At 41.1% G+C, this 21,280-nt stretch overlaps 1 protein-coding gene across 1 annotated transcript in view; it reads right to left on the bottom strand.

Moving 5' to 3' along the window:
• The window catches only part of STK32A (serine/threonine kinase 32A), a 313,145-nt gene that overhangs the window by 74,814 nt on the left and 217,051 nt on the right, over window positions 1–21,280 (bottom strand). The window contains exon 6 of the mRNA XM_073620615.1: window positions 4,454–4,491. Within this exon, the coding sequence (XP_073476716.1) occupies window positions 4,454–4,491 (38 nt within the window). The remainder of the gene's footprint in view (window positions 1–4,453; window positions 4,492–21,280) is intronic.

Raw genomic sequence — 21,280 nt, forward strand, 5'->3', positions numbered from 1 at the left:
AAGCGGTATCTTACCGCATCCAAAAATGTGATTAGATACCGCACAGCATTTTTCAAAACATTTTTTTCCTTTCCCAAAAAAACACTGCTAAAATGCTGCATGAGTTATTTTATAAAGTCATGGGGTATTTTCGTAGTGAAAGCCTCCTTAACTTAAATAGTCCTTAGCTGTAAATATCTGCAGGCGTCCTTAACAACCAGTAACGGTCATGGTTGTTAGGGAGCGGTCAACTGCCGTGTCCGTAACAACCGATGAGTCATCAGCTTTTCCCTGCTGACAGCTGAATATAATAAAACATTTTGGAAATGAAAAATTTAAAAAAACAGCGTGAGGTCTCCCCCCCACCTATACCGGGCCCTTTGGGTCTGGTATGGATTTTGAGGGGAACCCCCACGCCAAAAATTTAAAAAAAAGTGCTTGGGGTCCTCCCCAAAATCCATACCAGACCCTTATCCTAGCATGCAGCAAGCCGGCAGGTAAGGAAACGGGGGACGAGTGAGCGCCCCCTCCTGAACCTTACTAGGCCACTAGTTTGGGGGATTTGGGGGGGGACTTTTTTTTTTTACACTTTGGCGTGGGGATTTCCCCTCAAAATCCATACCAGACCCGAAAGGCCTGGTATGGATTGGAGGCGGGATCTCATGCTGTTTTTGTTTCTTAATTTTTCATTGCTGGTGAGTTTTTTTTATATTCAGTTGTCAGTGGGAAATCCTGCTTACAGCTGATGACTCATCTGTTGTTAAGGACGGGCAGCTGCCAGCTCCTTAACAACCATGTTGTTTTCTTGGTTGTTAAGGGTGCTGGCAACTGCCGGTTCCTTTATTATCACAGGCCAGGACCACTTCTTTCTTTACCGCATGCATTTTTTTCCTTTTGTGAATTGAGTTTCACTCTTGTTATATGCAGTATTTACCGAGCGTTTTTGCTTTATGCGGTAAATACTGTGTAAAGCAATAGTGAATTGACATTTTCAGGATCACGTGCAGTATTTGGGATAACACCTAAATATCGCATGCAATGTGGTTCTGTGAATGGAGCCCTATATGTGGAAACATTGCTTTATATCTACCTGATATTTCTTAAGATGGTATCTATACAATAAGTTTCTTGACATGATTTTTCCAGACAATAATGAACTAAGGAAGTGTGAAGCAAAGCTGAAATGTAATACTTTCATACACCATAGACGTGTCCTTATTCTTCAACATGTTTCATAAGATTCTAAGAACAAAGTGTAATAGCCAATAAACTGAAATGGTTTTACGTGTTAACAAGATTTTAGATTAACTGACCATGAAGTAATAAAGTAAAAGGGAGAACTAGCATATGAGCACATGTATATATCAGCTCCAGCAGCATAATTAATTAAAATGGAAGTCAAGGCAATCATTACTCTTATTACCATTGTGCCTTACCTTTCATATTATTGCTCTACAGCCAGCATTTCTCATACAGTATATAAGGTACTATATATAATGAACTGTAGTGTGGTGGCACCTCAATAAAATGACAGACGATCTTATATTTCTGCTGCTACCATAGTTGAAGCTAAACCCAGTGTGCTAAAGAACCTTCAATGGTGTTATGTAACTTCAGTGGGAAGGCAAAGAAATATGCTTCTATCAGCTTGCTTGCTTAGTCAAGTTAGAAGGTGTGGGATGCTATTAAAAATGGAGTTCTGAGTACCAACTCTATGCATGAAAAAGTGATTTTTATTTAAACTAAGCTAGACCAGGTCATTAAACGAATAGGTCTATTAACCCACTAAGATCTACAGTAACCGTACCATCTCATCTTCTTCCCTTTACTCTCTGCCCAAGTTGTTTTTACAACATAATACCTACCTGGGTCATGCCTACTGAATGTTTTGCAGAGCAAGTGTCCTCATTCATGGGTCAAGGTGAAATGCTGACAACTTGGTGATTTTATCCTACATTGCACATTTTGAAACAGCAATGCAACCACTCAATGGTATTTTCACAATTTATTTTATGTGTTAAAGCCTACTTTTAGTAAAGAAAAAAAAAGCACAAGGGAGATTATTTTTGTGATGTGTCCCATGTGCTGCTGGCTAGTACTTTAGTAGAAATCTTATAACCTCTGATGCCCCCTACCAATGTTGCTGTAATCTTCCAGTGCAGTGGGGGAAAAATACAGCCAAATACAGCCTCCTTTAATTTATAGAAGCTATACTATAGCTTCCAGGATTAAAACATGAACTATGAATGCAGAAAGGGGACCTTTCATTCATCCACCCACCCTCCATTCATAAATCGTGTTTCAGTTGTGATGGGGGGAATCACAGGACAGAAGATTCTCACTAAATTTGCAGCCAACAGCACAAGGGACACATCACAGCCTAAGTAGTGTCCCTTGTGCTAATTTTCTTTGATTTTTTTTTTAACTAAGCTTTGGCTTTAATGTAGTAAACCTCTGCAGTACATACTAATTTCCCCATGTTTTATTCCACGAAAGACCCTGCAGGTACAGAAAAATCTGTCCATGTGCCAGAAATGCACTCAGATGCTAATTTACTGCTGTAGGCTGACAATGCACAGCATTTTTGTGGCCTGAATGGTGACAGCCCTATCCCTTCCACTGTCTTTAACTCCACAACATAGGGGTTTTAGGTTCTGAAGTCCAAAATAAGAACTGGGAGGGGTAAATAAGGCTTTTTGAGATAACACATCTCTAACACGATCAACATTTATTTTTTGCATTTATTGAACAGATATAACAACCTATTTTTAATGGTATATTTAACAGACCAAAAGGGAGCAAATAAAAAAAGTTCACTGTTATTCCGTGTACACACGAGCGGAATGTAAGACAGAAAAAGTCAGACGGGAGTTTTTCATCGTATATTCCGATCGATCGCGTGTATGCCTGATCGGACTTTTTACGTCGAAAATTCTGATGGACCTAGAAAGAGAACATGCTCTAAATTTTTCCGGTGGAACCAATTCCTATCGGGAAAACCGCTCGTCTGTATGCTGTTCCGACGTACCAAAAACGATGCATGCTCTGAAGCAAGTACGAGACCGAAGCTAGTAACACAATAGCAACATTTATTGGTAAGTAGTTGAAAGTCTATCTAATACACAACTATCTATCTATAGTCTACACCAAGGAAGAAAATATTAGGTTAAAATAAGAGAATTACATGAAGGAATACAGAGTATATTCCTTAAAACATTAATCTACAAACATATTTAGTTACAAGTAAAGGGCAGACCTTTCCCATAATTACCCATTCCACCAAGGCTCCATTCTGATGGCTGCTCTCCCATAAAAAGAAAGATATTTCCCATCTAGTCTGTGTATATCAATACAGGCTGATACCTCATTGGTTGGCATAGCGTGGCAATTGATTGGTGAGCTTCCCTATTGCTGGTTAAGGATTGGCTGCATCTCCAATCCCTATACTTTTGATCATGGGTTGGCCACCCTTCAGGGCATATCCCAGCATGGGATCCTTTGAAGCGAGTATGTGTAAAACAATGAGGTTTGAATCCCATTGTTTGTACACAAAAGCCTGGGCACCGACTTGTCTGGTCTTCTCAGAGATATATGTGAAGATTAATATGTTCTGGCCTGCATAGATACAAGCTAAATTAAATATATTCCTAATTACAAAATTTTACATTTATTAATGGAGATTTCACATAAACTCATAAGGCAACAAATGAATGCTGAGAGATACATGAACATGCTCAAGGAATTCATCCATCCCATCATATCTGCCTGGGAGAATGCTGAGGATGTGCACTTCATGCAGGATGGTGCGCCAGCCCATTTAGCACTGACAACACAAGCATGGTTAGCTGATGCTTTCCCTGGACGAGTCATTGGGCGTCGTGGGAATGTTGAGTGGCCACCAAGATGTCCAGCCTTACTGTAACACCGCTGGACTTTTTCTTTTGGGGGTAACTTAATTGAAAGTGTATGCCAGGAAGCCTCAGAATGTAACCAGTTTAGAAGAGGTAATTTAATAGGAGTGTGGGAACGTGCCAAGTTAAATGTTGCAAAGGGCCATGCAGAACATTCAGCCCCGCCTAGAGAAATGTGTTGCTAATGCTAGTGCATATGTTGGATTTTAACGAAAGCCCATGACTGGACCACCTTCTTATACCACTTACTTCCTCTCAGTTAATGTAATTGACTTTATAATAAGTGAATAAAAAGTTGGACATAACTATGGAGCAGCCTGTATTTTAACCACTTCCCGCCGGGAGGCAGTCCATGGATGTCCACGGGGTTCAGTGGTTTTCCTGGGATGATGCCTGCACCTACAGGCATCATTCCTGTATGTATCTTTTCAGCTGGCAATTCCCTTTCAGGCAGACGTGATCTGAGTATTCAATATAATTGCTACCCCTGAATGTCATACCGCTGTATACAGCTATGAACATTTCACCATATTATGATTTATATTTTTTTAAATTAAGCTTACCTTGTTCATCTAATAGAATGTTATCCGGTTTGATATCTCTAAAAGAAAAAAACAGATAAATTAACATATGCCGAGACTAGAAATTGCTCTTAGATTATAATCTATCTTTCTATGTGACACTGCATATACTATATGTTGTGGCATTGGCTAGCAGTATTGTGAACAATGTGTATTTGGGACTTAGGTTTCTTACATACAAACAACAAGGGTTTGTGACTGATATGGAGAAAACAAACTTTTTGTTTTCTCTGAACCTTCATATGTTCTGTTTTGGGTTCTGCAGAGCTTTGTGTGGGATAAAGCCTACATTCTTAGGTCCACATCTTACCAGATAGCCAGGCCTCATTAGACTCAGCTGATCACAGGCCATTATATATACAAGCTCGGGGCTCTTTTTCTCTCTGCTGCAGGAGCCTTCTGTTGAGGGCAAAGTCTGGGCTGGGTGTTGACAGAACAATAAAAAAAGTACAATTGCTGCCTGTTTGTGCTTAGAAACCTATTGGGTGCATCCTGTTAGGTATGAACTGACCTGAGTTTAGTTAGTGCCTCAGAAGAGCAGATGTTTTGTTTGTTTTATGCTATGGACTTGCTGTAAAAAGCCCTTCTTCACCAAAACTATGTTTGTTTGAGCCTTGCTAAATACAAATGTGGAGAAACCTGCTAGGACTGCTCCTGTGTATCCTGGGTAACTTGTGCTGCTTTACTGCTGCCAATTTCATTTTTTATATAGATAACATAACTATAATAGACTTATTCCCTAAAATTAGCAATAGGCAGATTTTTTCCAAAGTCATTACACTTATAACTGAAACTTATAAATGTAAAACATTTGAAGGTTGTGTAAAACTAAAACATCAATTTCAATATAATTTTGGAACACTTGGTTTTATGTGACCAGCTATTGACAGGGAACTACAGCAATGTATTCAGTCATCCGATGGCTAAGACAAAGGTCGCTGTGATATACAATGTGCAGAATTAAATTTTTCATTTTGACAAGCTCTCATTTTTCTCCTGTGAAATTTCCTGCCCAGTTGAAGTAGAACTTTAAGTAAGAGCGGGGAGGACCTGCTGTGTTCAGCAAAGTTCTAACAAATTTAAAAAAATATAAAGTTTAGGATTTGGGTTTTATTATGCAGTGACCTGCAGCAGAAGCATAAAAATTTAACGAAAAAAAAAAATGTCAGTAAGGCACAATTGATGTTATCAAAACAGAAATACTGTTAAGTTATAAATAAAAGGCTAACTCAAGACCAAGTGATCAACAATAACACAGCCTTGACCCAAGTGGGTAGCATATATTTCAGAATCCTGCCTTGTAGAGGTCACTAATGTTGGGAAACATTTCTCTTTCCTGACTGATTTCATAACATTGTGAAATTACTACTATTGGTATCTGGAACAATTAGAGCTGGAAATTGTCGTTGCTGTCAGGGCTGCTGTTAGAAACCATGGGGCCCCATACAGCCAACCTGGCAGGGCCCCCCAAATAAACACAGTTTACTGTGATTCAGTTATGAATAAACACAGTGAGCGATCGGTGTACTGATCACTCATCGTGTTCATTCAGGAAAAGAGACTCGTAAATATGACATATTTCTCCCACTGTCTATCCTGAAGGATCCTATTGTGTGCATGCAGCTGCCAGCAGGAAGAGGAGGGAAGCTGTCAGGCTGTGGGGGTGGGAGGGGCACACAAGAGAGCAGCAGGGGGAAACGTATGGTGTAGAATGAGGGTGATTGGTGCAGCGGGGGGGGGGGGGCAATTACTAGAACTGATTCTCTGTATGGCTCTCTCTCTGCAGCAGCTGGAAGTTGGCATTAGGGAGAGGAGAAGAAGCCAGCTTTTAGCTGCCAATCACCCTTCCTGCTCAAATATAATTTACCCTGCTGCCTGGGCCCCCCTGCTGGCCTGGGCCCTTTACTGGAGGACTGGTGGCACTCCCTTATCCATTACCTTGGTTGCTGTATACAGTCCTGTTTTTTCCTGGTATAAGCCTAAAACCTTAAAACACATATAAAATACTCACTGTTAATCCTTTCTTCTATCAGTCCTTCATTTATTTCAGAATGGGTTATCGCTCACTTGAAACTACATTTGCTTATGAGGAAATAACAGAATGGCACATACCTCACCCCCTCCATCCTCCTTAAGACTTAATCCCTGCTGCCCACAGCAGTGGATTTTTTTCAGGCAGCGCACTGGCCCTCTAAAGATCACCCTGTAAAATTTGTATTTCTACATTATAGGTGAGCAATAAAGTACTGCTTTTGCTTTATTTAAAAGGGATACGCGCACTTATCCTTAAAGTCTAAAAAAGCTGATGTAGCTCAGCATGACCTAGACATGTAGCAATTTTCTACTATAAAAATCACAGTGTGAGAAAATGTTGGCATCACCCTTACAGAAGTGGATTAAAGTTACAGAAATATTAGCACCTGTTGAGGAGGGAACATCATGACAGATATTGAATAATTCATTATCAGCCTAACGTTCCCACAAGGTGATCTGTCAGTTTAAGACAATGGTAAAGTCTCTAGGTAAGATGATCCTCTTTTTTCTTTGGACACATAAAAAAAGCCTAGATTGCTTTCTTAAAGAGTATGGATGGCGGCTAATAGACTACACTAGACACAGCTGACTAACCAATCAATCAGGAAGTGGCGATCAACTGTGTGGGATATTATAAACAAGTTTCTATTGTTTCCTACAAGATCAGACCAGCCCCAGAGGAGCATAGCAGCCTTTCTTCTAACCCTCCTCCACTGAACATGCATACTCCACAACTAAAGCTTTCCATATACCAGAAGAATTTCATTCAAACAATCATACAGAAATTCTGAAAAATTGTACATGAGAGAGCATTACATCTTACTGTCATTGAGTCAAATAAGGCCCTTAAAAATGTATGCAGCCCTGCTACTTGAATATAATCCCAGACCTATTAAACAGCTTTATAATCCCAGACCTATTAACAGTGCCTAGAACATGCACTTTACAACATATACAATTTCCTGAAAGAAAATTACATTCACAGTCAGATTCTCATTTGAGAAACACATTTCCCTCTTGCGCTTTTGCATTTCCTCATCCCCATCGTTGAAAACAATCGTCGATTTGACCCCACTAACCAAAAAAAAAAAAAAAAAAAATCAAGCAAACATTTTGGAAATTCTGTGTATGGCCAGCTTAAATGTGCATGTTTATGTCAGCGTATGTTTGAAAAATTCTTTAGAAGGTCAGACTGTGTCTAACCATACTCTTGTCTATGGGCAAGGTAGTCACTGACCTAGAGCAAAGATGCAGCCTTTAAAATAATCACATTTTGTTGCTTTGCAGCCTGAAATGAAGACAGACACAGTTTTGGTTTTATCCAGTTGTATTTACTAGTGTGACTTATAACATCCAAGTGAAAGTTATAACAACAAAATGTCAGATAAAATAAAAAAATAAAAATAAAAAACAGAATCACTGAGTTTGAAAAAGAGAAATGATTATATCGGTGAAGGTGTCCCTATAGGGTGCCACATCCAAATTAACTAGACAAAAAGGAAAATCCCCTAGGTGGACTTTTAAGGCACTAACATAATTTGTAGAGAAAACATATATTTTATTAAACACGATAAGCACAGTAAATACAAAGTATATTGGAATGGTTACAATAGCTGTGTGCTAGGTACAAAATCACCACAATGATTGATTGTAAGGTTCTCGTAATCCACACTGACGTTGCGCTTGCGCATGCCTTTGATCTCCCTTTCCATCTCAGGCACAGCTGATAATTATCGGCTGTGCCTGCCTTTGAAGGGAGACAACTATATCATGCACGCCTTGGAGACATTGCTGACATCCACCTGAGGGTGTCTCCATGCGGCTACCTTTTACATATCAGGTATGACTGACCTATGCTGCATTATAATGACAGTTACTACATGCTGAATCCTTTATGGTCTACTATTGCTCTCCCATTCATTTCATCGGTTTTTAATGTTAAATGGTTAAAAGCATCATAAACATATGTGTGCATAAACCCAAAATTGTTTTACCCTAATTGCCAACCCCCCGCCTCTATTGAGGATAGAAATTGTTAATACACTCCATTAATACTCAGGCTCAACCATATGATTTACTAACTGTTTAGTAAGCTACTTATATAGGCGATTTATACATTATATATATAGTCCAACCATAGCTGTATGATTTGACAATAATTAAATGTTACATGTTGCCTGCAATGTGAATTTAGATTACCTTTAACCTGCCCCATGAGTCCTATACAGCTGTTAATGATTGCCAAAAAGGGAGAAGCTGGCTTATAATCATTATAATCTCCTAAAATTATAAAGTCACACTGAAACACCTTTGTGTGTATATATATATATATATATATATATATATATGTATATATATATATATATATATATATATATATATATATATATATATACACACACATAAGTGACTCTCTGTCATGCATTTATTATCTTTCAGTGTGATACCAGCTATACAGTGCTTTTTATCATCTTCTCAACAATTATCTGTTCTCATTGAGTGCAGAAAGGATACATACGTATATACATCATTCCCATGTATGTCATACATATTTTTTCATTATTACAGTAATATCTTTATATATATCTTGCTTGCACATTCTTTGAAAGTTCTTTTATAGGGATGATGCAGGCTAGCTGAATTTCATCATTCAATACGCCCCTCATTATATTTTATTACTCTTTACCTACAGGGCTACACCCTCTGCCGGCTTCAGTATTTTCAGCTGTCCAATGCCTCTCATGCTAGCCCTGCTGTACTCAATCTTCAATTGATGGTATACTTAAATATGCTTTTAAAGACAAGCTACCTTTACAGGCAAATTCCTGGAGACACACTTCCGGTTATACTCTTTGCTTTTAAATAGCTTTATTGGAATGTTTCGCCCACGATATCTCCACAAAATATGTGAGTCTATACATTATTCATTATTATTGCAATATACATGTTATAAATAACATTGTTCACTGTACATCTCTGTATATGTTGTATTTGACTTTCTGCTATTACTACATTTTTGATGTATGATTGACCTTCTTATAAACACCCCTGAAGAAGGAGGCATAGATACTCTGAAATGCGTCGGGTGAATTACGAGAACCTTACAGTCAATCATTGTGGTGATTTTGTACCTAGCACACAGCTATTGTAACCATTCCAATATACTTTGTTTTTACTGTGCTTATTGTGTTTAATTAAATATATGTTTTCTCTACAAATTATGTTAGTGCCTTAAAAGTGCACCTAGTGGATTTTCCTTTTTGTGCGTTTGAAAAAGGATCATCTCTTTGTGTCAGTATTTTGTTGAACCAATTTTGGCTTTAATTGCAGCTTTTAGTCTGTTGGGATATGTCTCTACTAACTTTGCAGATCTAGACCTTGCAATATTTGCCCACTCTTCTTTGCAGAACTGCTTACATTTGATGGTGACCATTGTGGACTGCAGTCTTCAAGTCATTCCACAGATTATCAATGGGGTTTACGTCTGGTCTCTGATTAAGCCATGCAAGAATATTCACCTGTTTCTCCTTCAACCACTGTGTGGCCATTTTTGCTGTGGGCTTTCAGTCATTGTCATGTTGCAAGGTAAACCTTGCAACCAACTTTCTGGCAGAGGGCAACAGATTTTCCTCAAGAATTTGATGGTATTCTGCTCCCCCCATTTTTCCGTCTATCCTGAGAGGTGCTCCAGTCCCTGCTGCAGAGAAACACCCCCATAACAGGATATTGCCGCCTCCATGCTTTACTGTAGGAATGGTGTTATATGGATGGTGAGCTGTATTAGATTTCCCCCAGACAAATCATTTGGTGTTCAGGCCAAATCATTCAATTTTAGTCTCATCTGACCACCTTAAACGCATCTTAAATATTCTGAGGCCATATGGAAAAAGGTGTTATGGTCAGATGAGACTACAATTTAATTATTTAGCCTCAGCGCCAAACAATATGTCTGGCGCAATACAACTCACCATCCAAATAAACACCATTCCTACCATAAAGCATGGAGGTGGTAATATCCTGTTATGGGGGTGTTTCTTCACCAGGTTTCTTCACAGGCTTCAGTCCCCGGTGCTAGCATACTAACTGTGGGCAGCTGGCTGTGAATGCTTGCAGCTTCACAGTCGGCTGCTCACTGCGCATGTGCAAGCCGCACTGCACTGTATGAAAGGTCCTTCAGCTTTCTGGGACCTGAGACCTGTTCCAGAATGCTGCCGGGGAAGGGGGGGGGGGACTTCAGCTTGGATCGCTGTGGCGATCTGACCGGAAGTGGGAGTGCGGGTACCTATCGAAACCAGGTATTCACCCCCCCCCCCCCTCAAAATTAAGTGCCAAATGTCTAGAAGGGGGAAGGAGGAGAAAAAGTGGTACTTCCCCTTTTGGGTGAAGTTCCACTTTAAGTCTTGCTATTATTTAGTCCTAGAACATGCACATTACAATATGTATGATTTTTTTTCTGAAAGCAAACCACATCAAATTTTGTTTGAAAAAAAATTTCCATCCAACTCCTTGACATTTTCTAATCATTACAGTTACACTACTCGTACACGGGTTATTAAAAGATTTCTGTGCAAGCAACGTTTAAATAAAGCTTTGGCCTATAATAGAATTGCTCTCTTAATAAGGAAACAAAGCATAGTGTCTTCATGAATAGTAAGACCTACACATGATCTGCCTTCAGGATTCACTTGAGTAGACTTACAAGACATTACCTGGAATAAATAGGCTCATTACATCACTTTTCAACTAATGTCTTGATCCTATACACCCAAGGCTGCAATGTGATACTTTAAAATGAACAGCCCATTGGTCTGAAACGAATTATCACCTGAGAAACGCCTAATGTTAACTCATTCTGTCTCAACCAAGAGAACAATGAATGAGGTGAAAGTAGCATATGTTTAAGGAGAAACTTAAATATGAAAAACAGTATATTGTTTTAAAATGGAGCACTTTCATTCTGTAATTTAACAAATGTTTAACTAATTACAACTTCCATGGAATAAGGAATAAGGCACTATACAGCCCAGCTATTTACACTTAATTTTGTTTTTCCTAACTTACTATTACTAAAGGAGTTGAGGATCTTCACGCAATCACTTGTGTAAATATTCACTCTACCCAATTATATGGAGATAAAATTTAAAAAAAATGTGAATTTGCATGATTGGATGACTGAAGTGAAAATTTGTATAGTTTATTGTATGTTTACTATAGTAAATCCACCTCCATGTGTCTGTGCAGATATTAGCAAAATTCTAATAATCTACTCTGATGGCTATTCGACAGATTGGATTCTGAATTGAATCTTCCAGGTGAATAATTGCAATCTTTCTGCCATGTAATAAATTAAATATTAAGATCTTGTATACCCTGGCATTTGTTCTGAAGGCGGCCAGAAGCAGGTCTGAAGTAGGCCAGAAGCAATGTAAAAAACTCAGATCGTAGAAACAACTCAAATTGATTGCAAATGCGCATTCTTAGCAAGCAGAAAAAAGCTGGAAATTGAGGGCAAGTATCTCTATGTGATGTAACAGTCCACATAAGGAGTAATACAGGCTAAAGACACTTTGCAAGTGGCACACATATCAACTGGTAAAGACCCAATTACCAGTCTACAAGTAGATCAATCCGCTCAGTTGGGTATATTAGAAATCAGCCTGACTCATGCAAACCGGGTTCATGTGAATAAATCTGCTCATCACTATTTAAGCTAACTTCCAGTGAAAATAAGTGATAATTCTGTGTTTTCTAATCCTTGGTAAGTATACACTATATTACCAAAAGTATTGGGACACCTGCCTTTATGTGCACATGAACTTTAATGGCATCCCAGTCCATAGGGTTCAATATTGAGTTGGCCTACCCTTTGCAGCTATAACAGCTTCAACTCTTCTGGGAAGGCTGTCCACAAGGTTCAGGAGTGTGTCTACGGGAATGTTTGACCATTCTTCCAGAAGCGCATTTATGAGGTCAGGCACTGATGTTGGACGAGAAGGCCTGGTTTCCAGTCTCCGCTCTAATTAATCCCAAAGGTGTTCTATCGGGTTGAGGTCAGGACTAGTCAAGTTCCTCCACTCCAAACCCTCTCATCCATGTCTTTATGGACCTTGATTTGAGCACTGATGCACAATCATGTTGGAACAGGAAGGAGCCATCCCCAAACTGTTCCCACAAAGTTGGGAGCATTAAATTGTCCAAAATGTCTTGGTATATTGATGCCTTAAGAGTTCTCTTCACTGGAACTAAGGGGCCAAGCTCAACCCCTCAAAAATAACTCCACACCATAATCCCCCCTCCACCAAATGATTTGGACCAGTGCACAATCAAGACATGGATGAGCAAGTTTGGGGTGGAGGACCATGACTGGCCTGCACAGAGTCCTGACCTCCACCCAATAGAACACCTTTGGGATGAATTAGAGCGGAGACTGTGGGCCAGGCCTTTTTATCCAACATCAGTGCCTGACCTCACAAATGTGCTTCTGGAAGAATGGTCAAACATTCCCATAGACACACTCCTAAACCTTGTGGACAGCCTTCCCAGAAGAGTTGAAGTTGTTATAGCTGCAAAGGGTGGGCCAACTCAATATTGAACCCTACGGACCACAACTGGGATGCCATTAAAGTTCATGTGTGTGTAAAGTCAGGTGTCCTAATACTTTTGGTAATATAGTGTATCTCAACCCCTCTAGATATTTGAAAGACTAACTGCATTTAAATAAATTGCTTTGCTAGGAAGGCAAACACAAAACATTTAGGGGTTGATTTACTAAAGGGAAAAAGACTGTGCACTTTGCAAAGTGCAGTTGCCCTCTGCAAGAGCAGTTGCTCCAGAGCTTAGTAAATGAGCAGAAGCTCTGCTGACTTCCATCATCCAATCATGTGCAAGCAAAAAATGCTGTTTTTTTAATTTTCCTTGCACAGGATTGGGTACTCTTTGCAAAGCCAAGCCTTACCTCATTTACTAAGCTCTGGAGCAATTGCACTTGCAGTGGGCAACTGCCTCTGCAAAGTGCACAGTCTATTTGCCTTTAGTAAATCAACCCCTGAGTTGTCTTGTTTTAATTATCCCCGTTTGCAGTTTAAATCTTCATAGAATTCAAAATAAAATTTAACTAAAAATCTAATATAGTACCTATCCACATTCTGTTCAAAATTAAAAAAAAAAAAAGTTTCATCTGGATTTTACTTTAAGGATTGATACCGGTCCATTAATTTTGTAAGGTGGTCATATACTGAAGTGATTTACCAGACTAGCATTGTTTAGGAGTATCAGGATTTTTACATTTCTAAAACCTCCAATTAGTATAGTAAAATGTATATGGAACCCCAGACTGAATTCTTACAGATAAAAAGAAAAATCTTTAATAAAACACAAATTCCCCAAAAAATGGCTGTGATTTCAATTTATACCTCAATTAATAATTTAAGTTCATGCTATTTACCGTTCCCTGTGGTTCATGTGGTGAACGCACTTCTGACCATAAGAGATAATTACACTGGTCTGTATTTTATTAAAGCACATACTGAAATATTTATTTTTTTCAAAAGACAGCCATTTTACACATGCGCTTTGTTAAAAACTTCTTCTGTATGTGAAGGTATTAGACATATCAGTAACAGTCCCTCATCTTGCACCCAGTGAGGCAGCACGCAAGTCAGCCAAGCTCCAAAACACAGTGTGGTAATGAAGAGATTGAGTTAATGGCCTCAGCCTTGCAGCTGTTCTCAGCCTAACAAATAATGTATGAGTGTCTATTACATTCTCTGCACACCGCCAACTGCATTTTGGTGTTTTATTGACCATGTGACATTGAGAATTGGGGAAAGAACTCAACTTCTTCTTTAAGTAATGAAATTAGAGTTAGATGAAGAAGAGAGCATAAATGAATAACATCCACTGTAGTAAATTACTTCCAACCACAAGCACAATTCACCAGCCAATGAGAAGAAAAAAAATAAATAGCCGTCATTAGGACACTGCACCCTATCTATTTATTGTTGAATATGTATTACATCAGTTTTTCCCCCTTTGTAGGTTAAAGGTTTTAAAGAGATTACATTCTCTTAAGGAATATGTAAACCCAGCATGTCATATTCCTGATATGTGCCTGCTGTGCCATATACTTGTACGGAAAATTATCCTGGTTACTTTGTATTGCTTCCTTTGTGTGAAATCCCTGGTGTTCCTCTCAGTCCCTCTGCTTTACTATCAAAAACTGACTACTCTAGGCATGAGAGCGCAGTGTGGTCAGTTCTCTAGCTGTGTAGGAACTCAGTCTGCTAACCTCCAATGGTCAGACTTGTGCTGACCTTTAACACAGTCATTCAGTGCGATAATCAGAGTGCAGCTGCCCCCCCCTCTAAGATCTTTATGCAGCTGAGAACAGAGGGTATGTGATCACTTATAAAAAGGGTAAAGTTTTTTATATGCATACACAAATGTTTTGCCTTTCATGTCCATTTTAAACTGAATAGGTTGTTTTACAAGCTGAGGGTTTACATATACTTTACCAGTTCTTTAAGATGTTAACTCATTGCGACCAGAATTATATAAACAATTTTATCAATAAGGCTACTTTCACACTGAGGCGCTTTACAGGCGCTAAAAATAGCGCCTGCAAAGTGCCTGTAAAGCGCCTCTCCTGTCACTCCAGTGTGAAAGCCCGAATGCTTTCACACTGGAGCGGTGTGCTTGCGGGACATTAAAAAAAGTCCTGCAAACAGCATCTTAGCAGCGCTTTAGGAGCAGTGTATACACTGCTCCTAAAGCGCCCCTTTCCATTAAAATCAATGGGCAGTGCCGCCAAAGCACCTGCAAAGAGCCGTGGGAGCGGCGCTTTTAACCCTTTATTTGGCCGCAAGCAGGGTTAAAAGTGACCCACTAGCAGCCGAAAAGCGCCACTACAAAGACGGTAAAGCGGCGCTAAAAATAGCGGCCCTTTACCACCTATGCCCCCAACACCCCAGTGTGAAAGTGCCCTTAGGGTTAATGTTTTAAAAACTTTGCATATGTTGTAAATATACAGTATATGCATATGGGGAAAACCTTATTTGCTCACTATATATGCAGGATCCTACTTAGAATTACTGCACAGTGACTGTACCGTGATACTGCTACTTTCTATCGGTACCTACCTGTTTACTGGTCTGCGTTGATATGAAAAAAAGCTGACCTCCAGGCAAACAGCTACAGTAAACACACAGATTAAATACATATAAGGGGGTGGTTTTGCCTTCCAAAGGATTTGCATTTCTGTCTATCCATTCCTGAGATTAACACAGTTCTGCCACACAGCACACCAAGATGGATGACACAACTTTCACTATTACATTAATAGACTGTAGAAGGAATATAATGGTGATCAAGTGCCTGGGATTGAACCTGGGTCCGGCTGTCCTTGGGCCACGGCTCTGTTCCCTCTGCCACTGGGGAACTTGAGTTGTACAGTATACACCTCCCATAGTGACCTCTGCTCCTAGTACTGTCTAGCTCCACCTGCCTTCCAACTGCCATCAATCCACAATCAGATCAGCTTAATTCCAGTACTTCCTGTGGACTATGCCCATTTGTTGGATCTGTTTCCCTGGGTGTATGACATACTGTTGAGTCAGTAAACTTCTGGACTTTGTCCTCTGCCTGTTTCCTGGATTACTCTCTTTGCCTGACTATTATGTACTACTCTGCCAACCTGTGTATGACCCTGCCTGTCCCGACTACGCTTCTGGATTCTGACCTTGTATCTTGCTGCCAAGACTCGTTGCTGACCCAGCCTGCCTGACTTTGCTAACGCCTCAACCCACAACCCTCAGCCAAAGCTTCACTCTGAACTAAACCTTCCAACAGGTATCTTACATAACAAACAAGCTACAATGCCAGCTGAGGTGGTTAAAGCTATTATGCTTCAGGGTCATTTGCTTGATAATTATGATGTGCATCTTATTTTTCTGGATGCTAAACTTGATAAACTGTCTGCCATGATTAAATCCATGCTGCCGGCGTCTCCTGAACCAGTGCAGACTCCTGCTCCTGTTCCAGTCCAAGCCATCTCTTCAGTACCTCCCAAGCTTTCTCTGCCCGAAAAATTTGGAGGTGATACTGAGGACTGCAGAGGCTTCCTGAACATGTGCCCCTGCACTTCCACAATAGCCCCGAGACATTCAGGACAGCTTCTGCCAAGGTGACCTTTGTCATCTCATTGTTAAAGGGGAAGGCACTGGCATGGTTCTCTCTTTACCTGGAACACAATGATTCTTTGCTGTAAAATGCAGATAAGTTCCTGTCATCACTTCAGACTGTTTTTGATAAGCCTGGCAGGGTTTTAGCTGCTGAATGCTCACTCTTGGATATACAGCAAGATACCAGAACTGGCACTCAATATGATGTTGAGTTTCATATACTGGCTGCTGAGGCAAACTGGCATGCTGGTGCTCTTCGTGCAGCCTTTCACAAGGGGCTTACTGATCTCATTAAGGATGAACTGATGTATAGAGAACTCCAGATGATCTTGAAAAGTTAATAGAACTGTGTGTTTGTCTGGAAGTTCGCTGCCATGAAAGGGGTCAAGAGAAGTCATAGACTTGCAAGCTACCTCAGTCATTGTATCAGTTGGCTCCTAGCTTTTAAACGCCACTCAAATCTGGACCTGAAACTGTTGCTGAGTCCATGACAACCTGTAGAACCCATGGGCATTAGCCATCTTCACCTGACTGAAACAGCGAAGCCAAGGAGATGCTTCTGGGCCTATGTCTTTATTTTGGACTAAAAGTACACATGTTGTCCGCTTGCCCAAACCGTCCAGTGAAAAGAGAAGGTCTGACCCATGTTGGAGGAACTGGGTTAGATCTTACAAATCCTTTCTCCAAGACCAAGCTTGTGGTTTCTGTAACCTTCCATCTTGCCTCAAACCTTGTGTCCTGTGTGGCTTTTGTGGATTCTGGAGCAGTGGCTATCTTCCTGGATCAGACTTTTGCCAAGGAGAACAATTTTCCTTTAGTTCCCAAACCTAGACCTTTGAACATCCCCACTGTAAACGGGCAACCTTTGGGCAAAGGCATTGTGAAATTCAAGACCAGCGTAGCCACCCTACAGGTTGGTGTCCTCCATAAGCAGAAAATTATCCTGTCTCATATAGACTCACCATTCCTAACTGTAATTCTAGGGTTTCCATGGTTGCAACTACACAACCCTTCGTTTGACTGGCTTAACAGGGAATTAACCTCCTTGGACACATACTGTCACCACAACTGCATACTCCACCCAAAACACCACCTCACAGCTTGCTAGCTTCCATGTCCGTACCACCTACCTTGCCACAGGAATACCATGGCTTTGCGGATGTCTTTTGTAAAACGAAAGCAGAGGTTCTACCCCAACACTGTGCTTTCGACTGTGCTATTAACCTGATCCCAGGGGCGCCTCTTCCAAAGGGAAAGACATATCCATTGTCACAGCCAGAACAAAGATATGTGGAAGAATACAGTATCTCACAATAGTGAGTACACCCCTCACATCTTTGTAAATATTTTATTATATCTTTTCATGTGACAACACTGAAGAAATTACACTTTGCTACAATATAAAGTAGTGAGTGTACATCTTGTATACCAGTGTAAATTTGCTGTCCCCTCAAAATAACTCAACACACAGCCATTAATGTCTAAACCGCTGGCAACAAAAGTGAGTACACTCCTAAGTGAAAATATCCAAATTGGGCCCAAAGTGTCAATATTTTGTGTTGCCACCATTATTTTCCAGCACTGCCTTAACCCTCTTCGGTATGGAGTTCACCAGAGCTTCACAGGTTGCAACTGGAGTCCTCTTCCACTCCTCCATGACAACATCACAGGGCTGGTGGATGTTAGAGACCTTGCGCTCCTCCACCTTTCATTTGAGGATGCCCAACAGATGCTCAATAGGGTTTAGGTCTGGAGACATGCTTGGCCAGTTGAACACCTTTACCTTCAGCTTCTTTAGCAAGGCAGTGGTCATCTTGGAGGTGTGTTTGGGGTCGTTATCATGTTGGAATACTGCCCTGCGGCCTAGTTTTAGAAGGGAGGGGATCATGCTCTGCTTAAGTATGTCACAGTACATTTTGGCATTCATGGTTCCCTCAATGAACTGTAACTCCCCACTGTCAGCAGCACTCATGCAGCCCCAGACTATGACGCTCCCACCATCATGCTTGACTGTAGGCAAGAAACACTTGTCTTTTTACTCCTCACCTGGTTGCTGCCACACACGCTTGACACCATCTTAACCAAATAAGTTTATCTTGGTCTCATCAGACCACAGGACATGGTTCCAGTAATCCATGTTCTTAGTCTGCTTGTCTTTAGCAAACTGTTTGCGGGCTCTCTTGTGCATCATCTTTAGAAGGGCTTCCTGTAAGGTAAACCGGACCTCCACCACTAAAAGGCCAGTGCGGATGCCTGCTCATGCTCGTACACATTGTACTCGTACTAATATTCAGCAAAGGGCCAATATAATGGCCACAATGCCAGTTCATCGCGCACTGGTATGTGCGCGCGCGTGCATGCACACGCCAATTAGCACTTGGCACCCGGTGGCCTATTTAAACTGCTCTGTCACTGTAAACAAGTGCTGGATGATCTTCAGCTCCTTCCTGACCCACCAAGACCTGATCTGCTGTTCCTGTTTGTTTGTGTATGACCCGGCTCGCCTTTGGACTTCGCCTCTGCTTACTCCGTTACTCTGTTACCTGGTATCCTGCCTTTGGCTTGTTTATTGGACTTGATCTACCTTCTGACTTGGTACCACATTGCCCAGCTATTACCTGACCTTGGCCTGCTTTCTGGACTTGCTTTGCCTGCTGATTTGGTACCCTGCTGCCTGGTTGTTGCTGACTACTGCTCTTCTCCTGGTTCCGCTCCTGTCCATGCTCTGGTGCCCAGCTGCTTCTACTTCCTGCTCCAAGGACTGTGACTGCCAGCTCTACCCACCTACAGAGGGGACATCACCAGCCAGCTACTCGTGCCACTCCTTGCCTTTACACTTTCTGTTCCCACCTTCAGGAGTGTAGGCGGGAGGAGCAAGGGAGGCTTCCATCACATTCCAGTCTCCACCAGGTACATGATACTTCCTTCTGGGATGACAGCCTTGCAGACCAATTTGATGCAGTGTGTGGCGTATGGTCTTAGCACTGACAGGCTGACCCCCCCATCCCTTAAACCTCGGCAGCAATGCTGGCAGCACTCATATGTCTATTTCTCAAAGACAACCTCTGGATATGATGCTGAGCATGTGCACTCAACTACTTTGGTCGACCATAGCAAGGCCTGTTCTGAATGGAACCTGTCCTGTTAAACCACTGTATGGTCTTGGCCACCGTGCTGCAGCTCTGTTTCAGAGTCTTGGCAATCTTCTTATTGCCTAGGCCATCTTTAAGTAAAGCAATAATTCTTTTTTTCAGATCCTCAGAGAGTTCTTTGCCATGAGGTGCCATGTTGAACTTCCAGTGACCAGTATGAGAGAGTGAGAGTGATAACACCAAATTTAACACACCTGCTCCCCATTCACACCTGAGACCTTATAACACTAATGAGTCACATGACAGCAGGGAAGGAAAATGGCTAATTGGGCCCAATTTGGACATTTTAACTTAAGGGTGTACTCACTTTTGTTGCCAGTGGTTTAGACATTAATGGCTGTATGTTGAGTTATTTTGAGGGGGCAGCAAATTTACACTGTTATACAAGCTGTACACTCACAACTTTACATTGTAGCAAAGTGCCATTTCTTCAGTGTTGTCACATGAAAAGATATAATAACATACAGTGGAACCTCGGTTTGCGAGTAACGCGGTCAACGAGCGTTTCGCAAAACGAGCATTGTATTTCTAAAAATCTTAACTCGGTTTGCTTTTGGCCTGAGGTGGGGGGCGCCGGAGCCAAACAGCGTCAATCGTCGGTGTTCGGAAATGCACGGAAATGCCCGAGGACAGTTCGGCTGACCTCGGCAAACCTCAGAAAGGCTCGTAAATGGAGTCTTTCAAAGGTTTTCCGAGGTCCGCCTAAGTGTGCTCGGGCCTTTTCGGCCATTTCCGAGGCTCTCCAGCGCCCCTCCACCTCTGGCCGCATGCAGTATTGCATCCCATTGAAGTCAATGCAGAACAAATTATTTTCTTTTCCATTGACTTCAATGGGAAAACTCACTTTGATATGCGAGTACTTTGGATTATGAGCATACTCCTGGAACGGATTATGCTCGTAATCCGAGGTTCCACTGTATTTACAAAAATGTGAGGGGTGTACGCTCTTTTGTGAGATACTGTACATTTAAGATAACTTACAGAGAGGTTTTATCCATCCCTCTTCTTTTCTAGTAGGGGCAGGATTCTTTTTTGTTGAAAAAAAAGGTGGTAGACTTTGTTTGTCTATTGGCTATCGAGTGTTAAACCAAGTCACCATAAAGAACTCTTATCCTCTGCCCCTTATCCTAGAATTGTTTGATGTCCTTAAAGGAGCTATAGCTTTCACTAAATTAGACCTGTGTGGGGCCTATAACCTGATCCGCATAAGGAAGTGGGATGAGTGGAAGATGGCATTAAATACTTGGAATGGACATTATGGGTACCTGGTTATGCCATTTGTGCTTAGGTGAGAGCCACTTTTATGCAAAGTTAAAAAATTTAATTTCCATCAGATCTGCATACCATTTCTGGGGTAAATCATCAGCCCTGGAGGTTTTAAAATTGGACCCACAGAAGCTTACAGCCGTCCTGCAGTGGCCACAGCCGAACACTTTGAGAGGGCT

Source organism: Aquarana catesbeiana, linkage group LG03 (genome assembly GCF_042186555.1).
Source record: "Aquarana catesbeiana isolate 2022-GZ linkage group LG03, ASM4218655v1, whole genome shotgun sequence".
Taxonomy (NCBI): domain Eukaryota; kingdom Metazoa; phylum Chordata; class Amphibia; order Anura; family Ranidae; genus Aquarana; species Aquarana catesbeiana.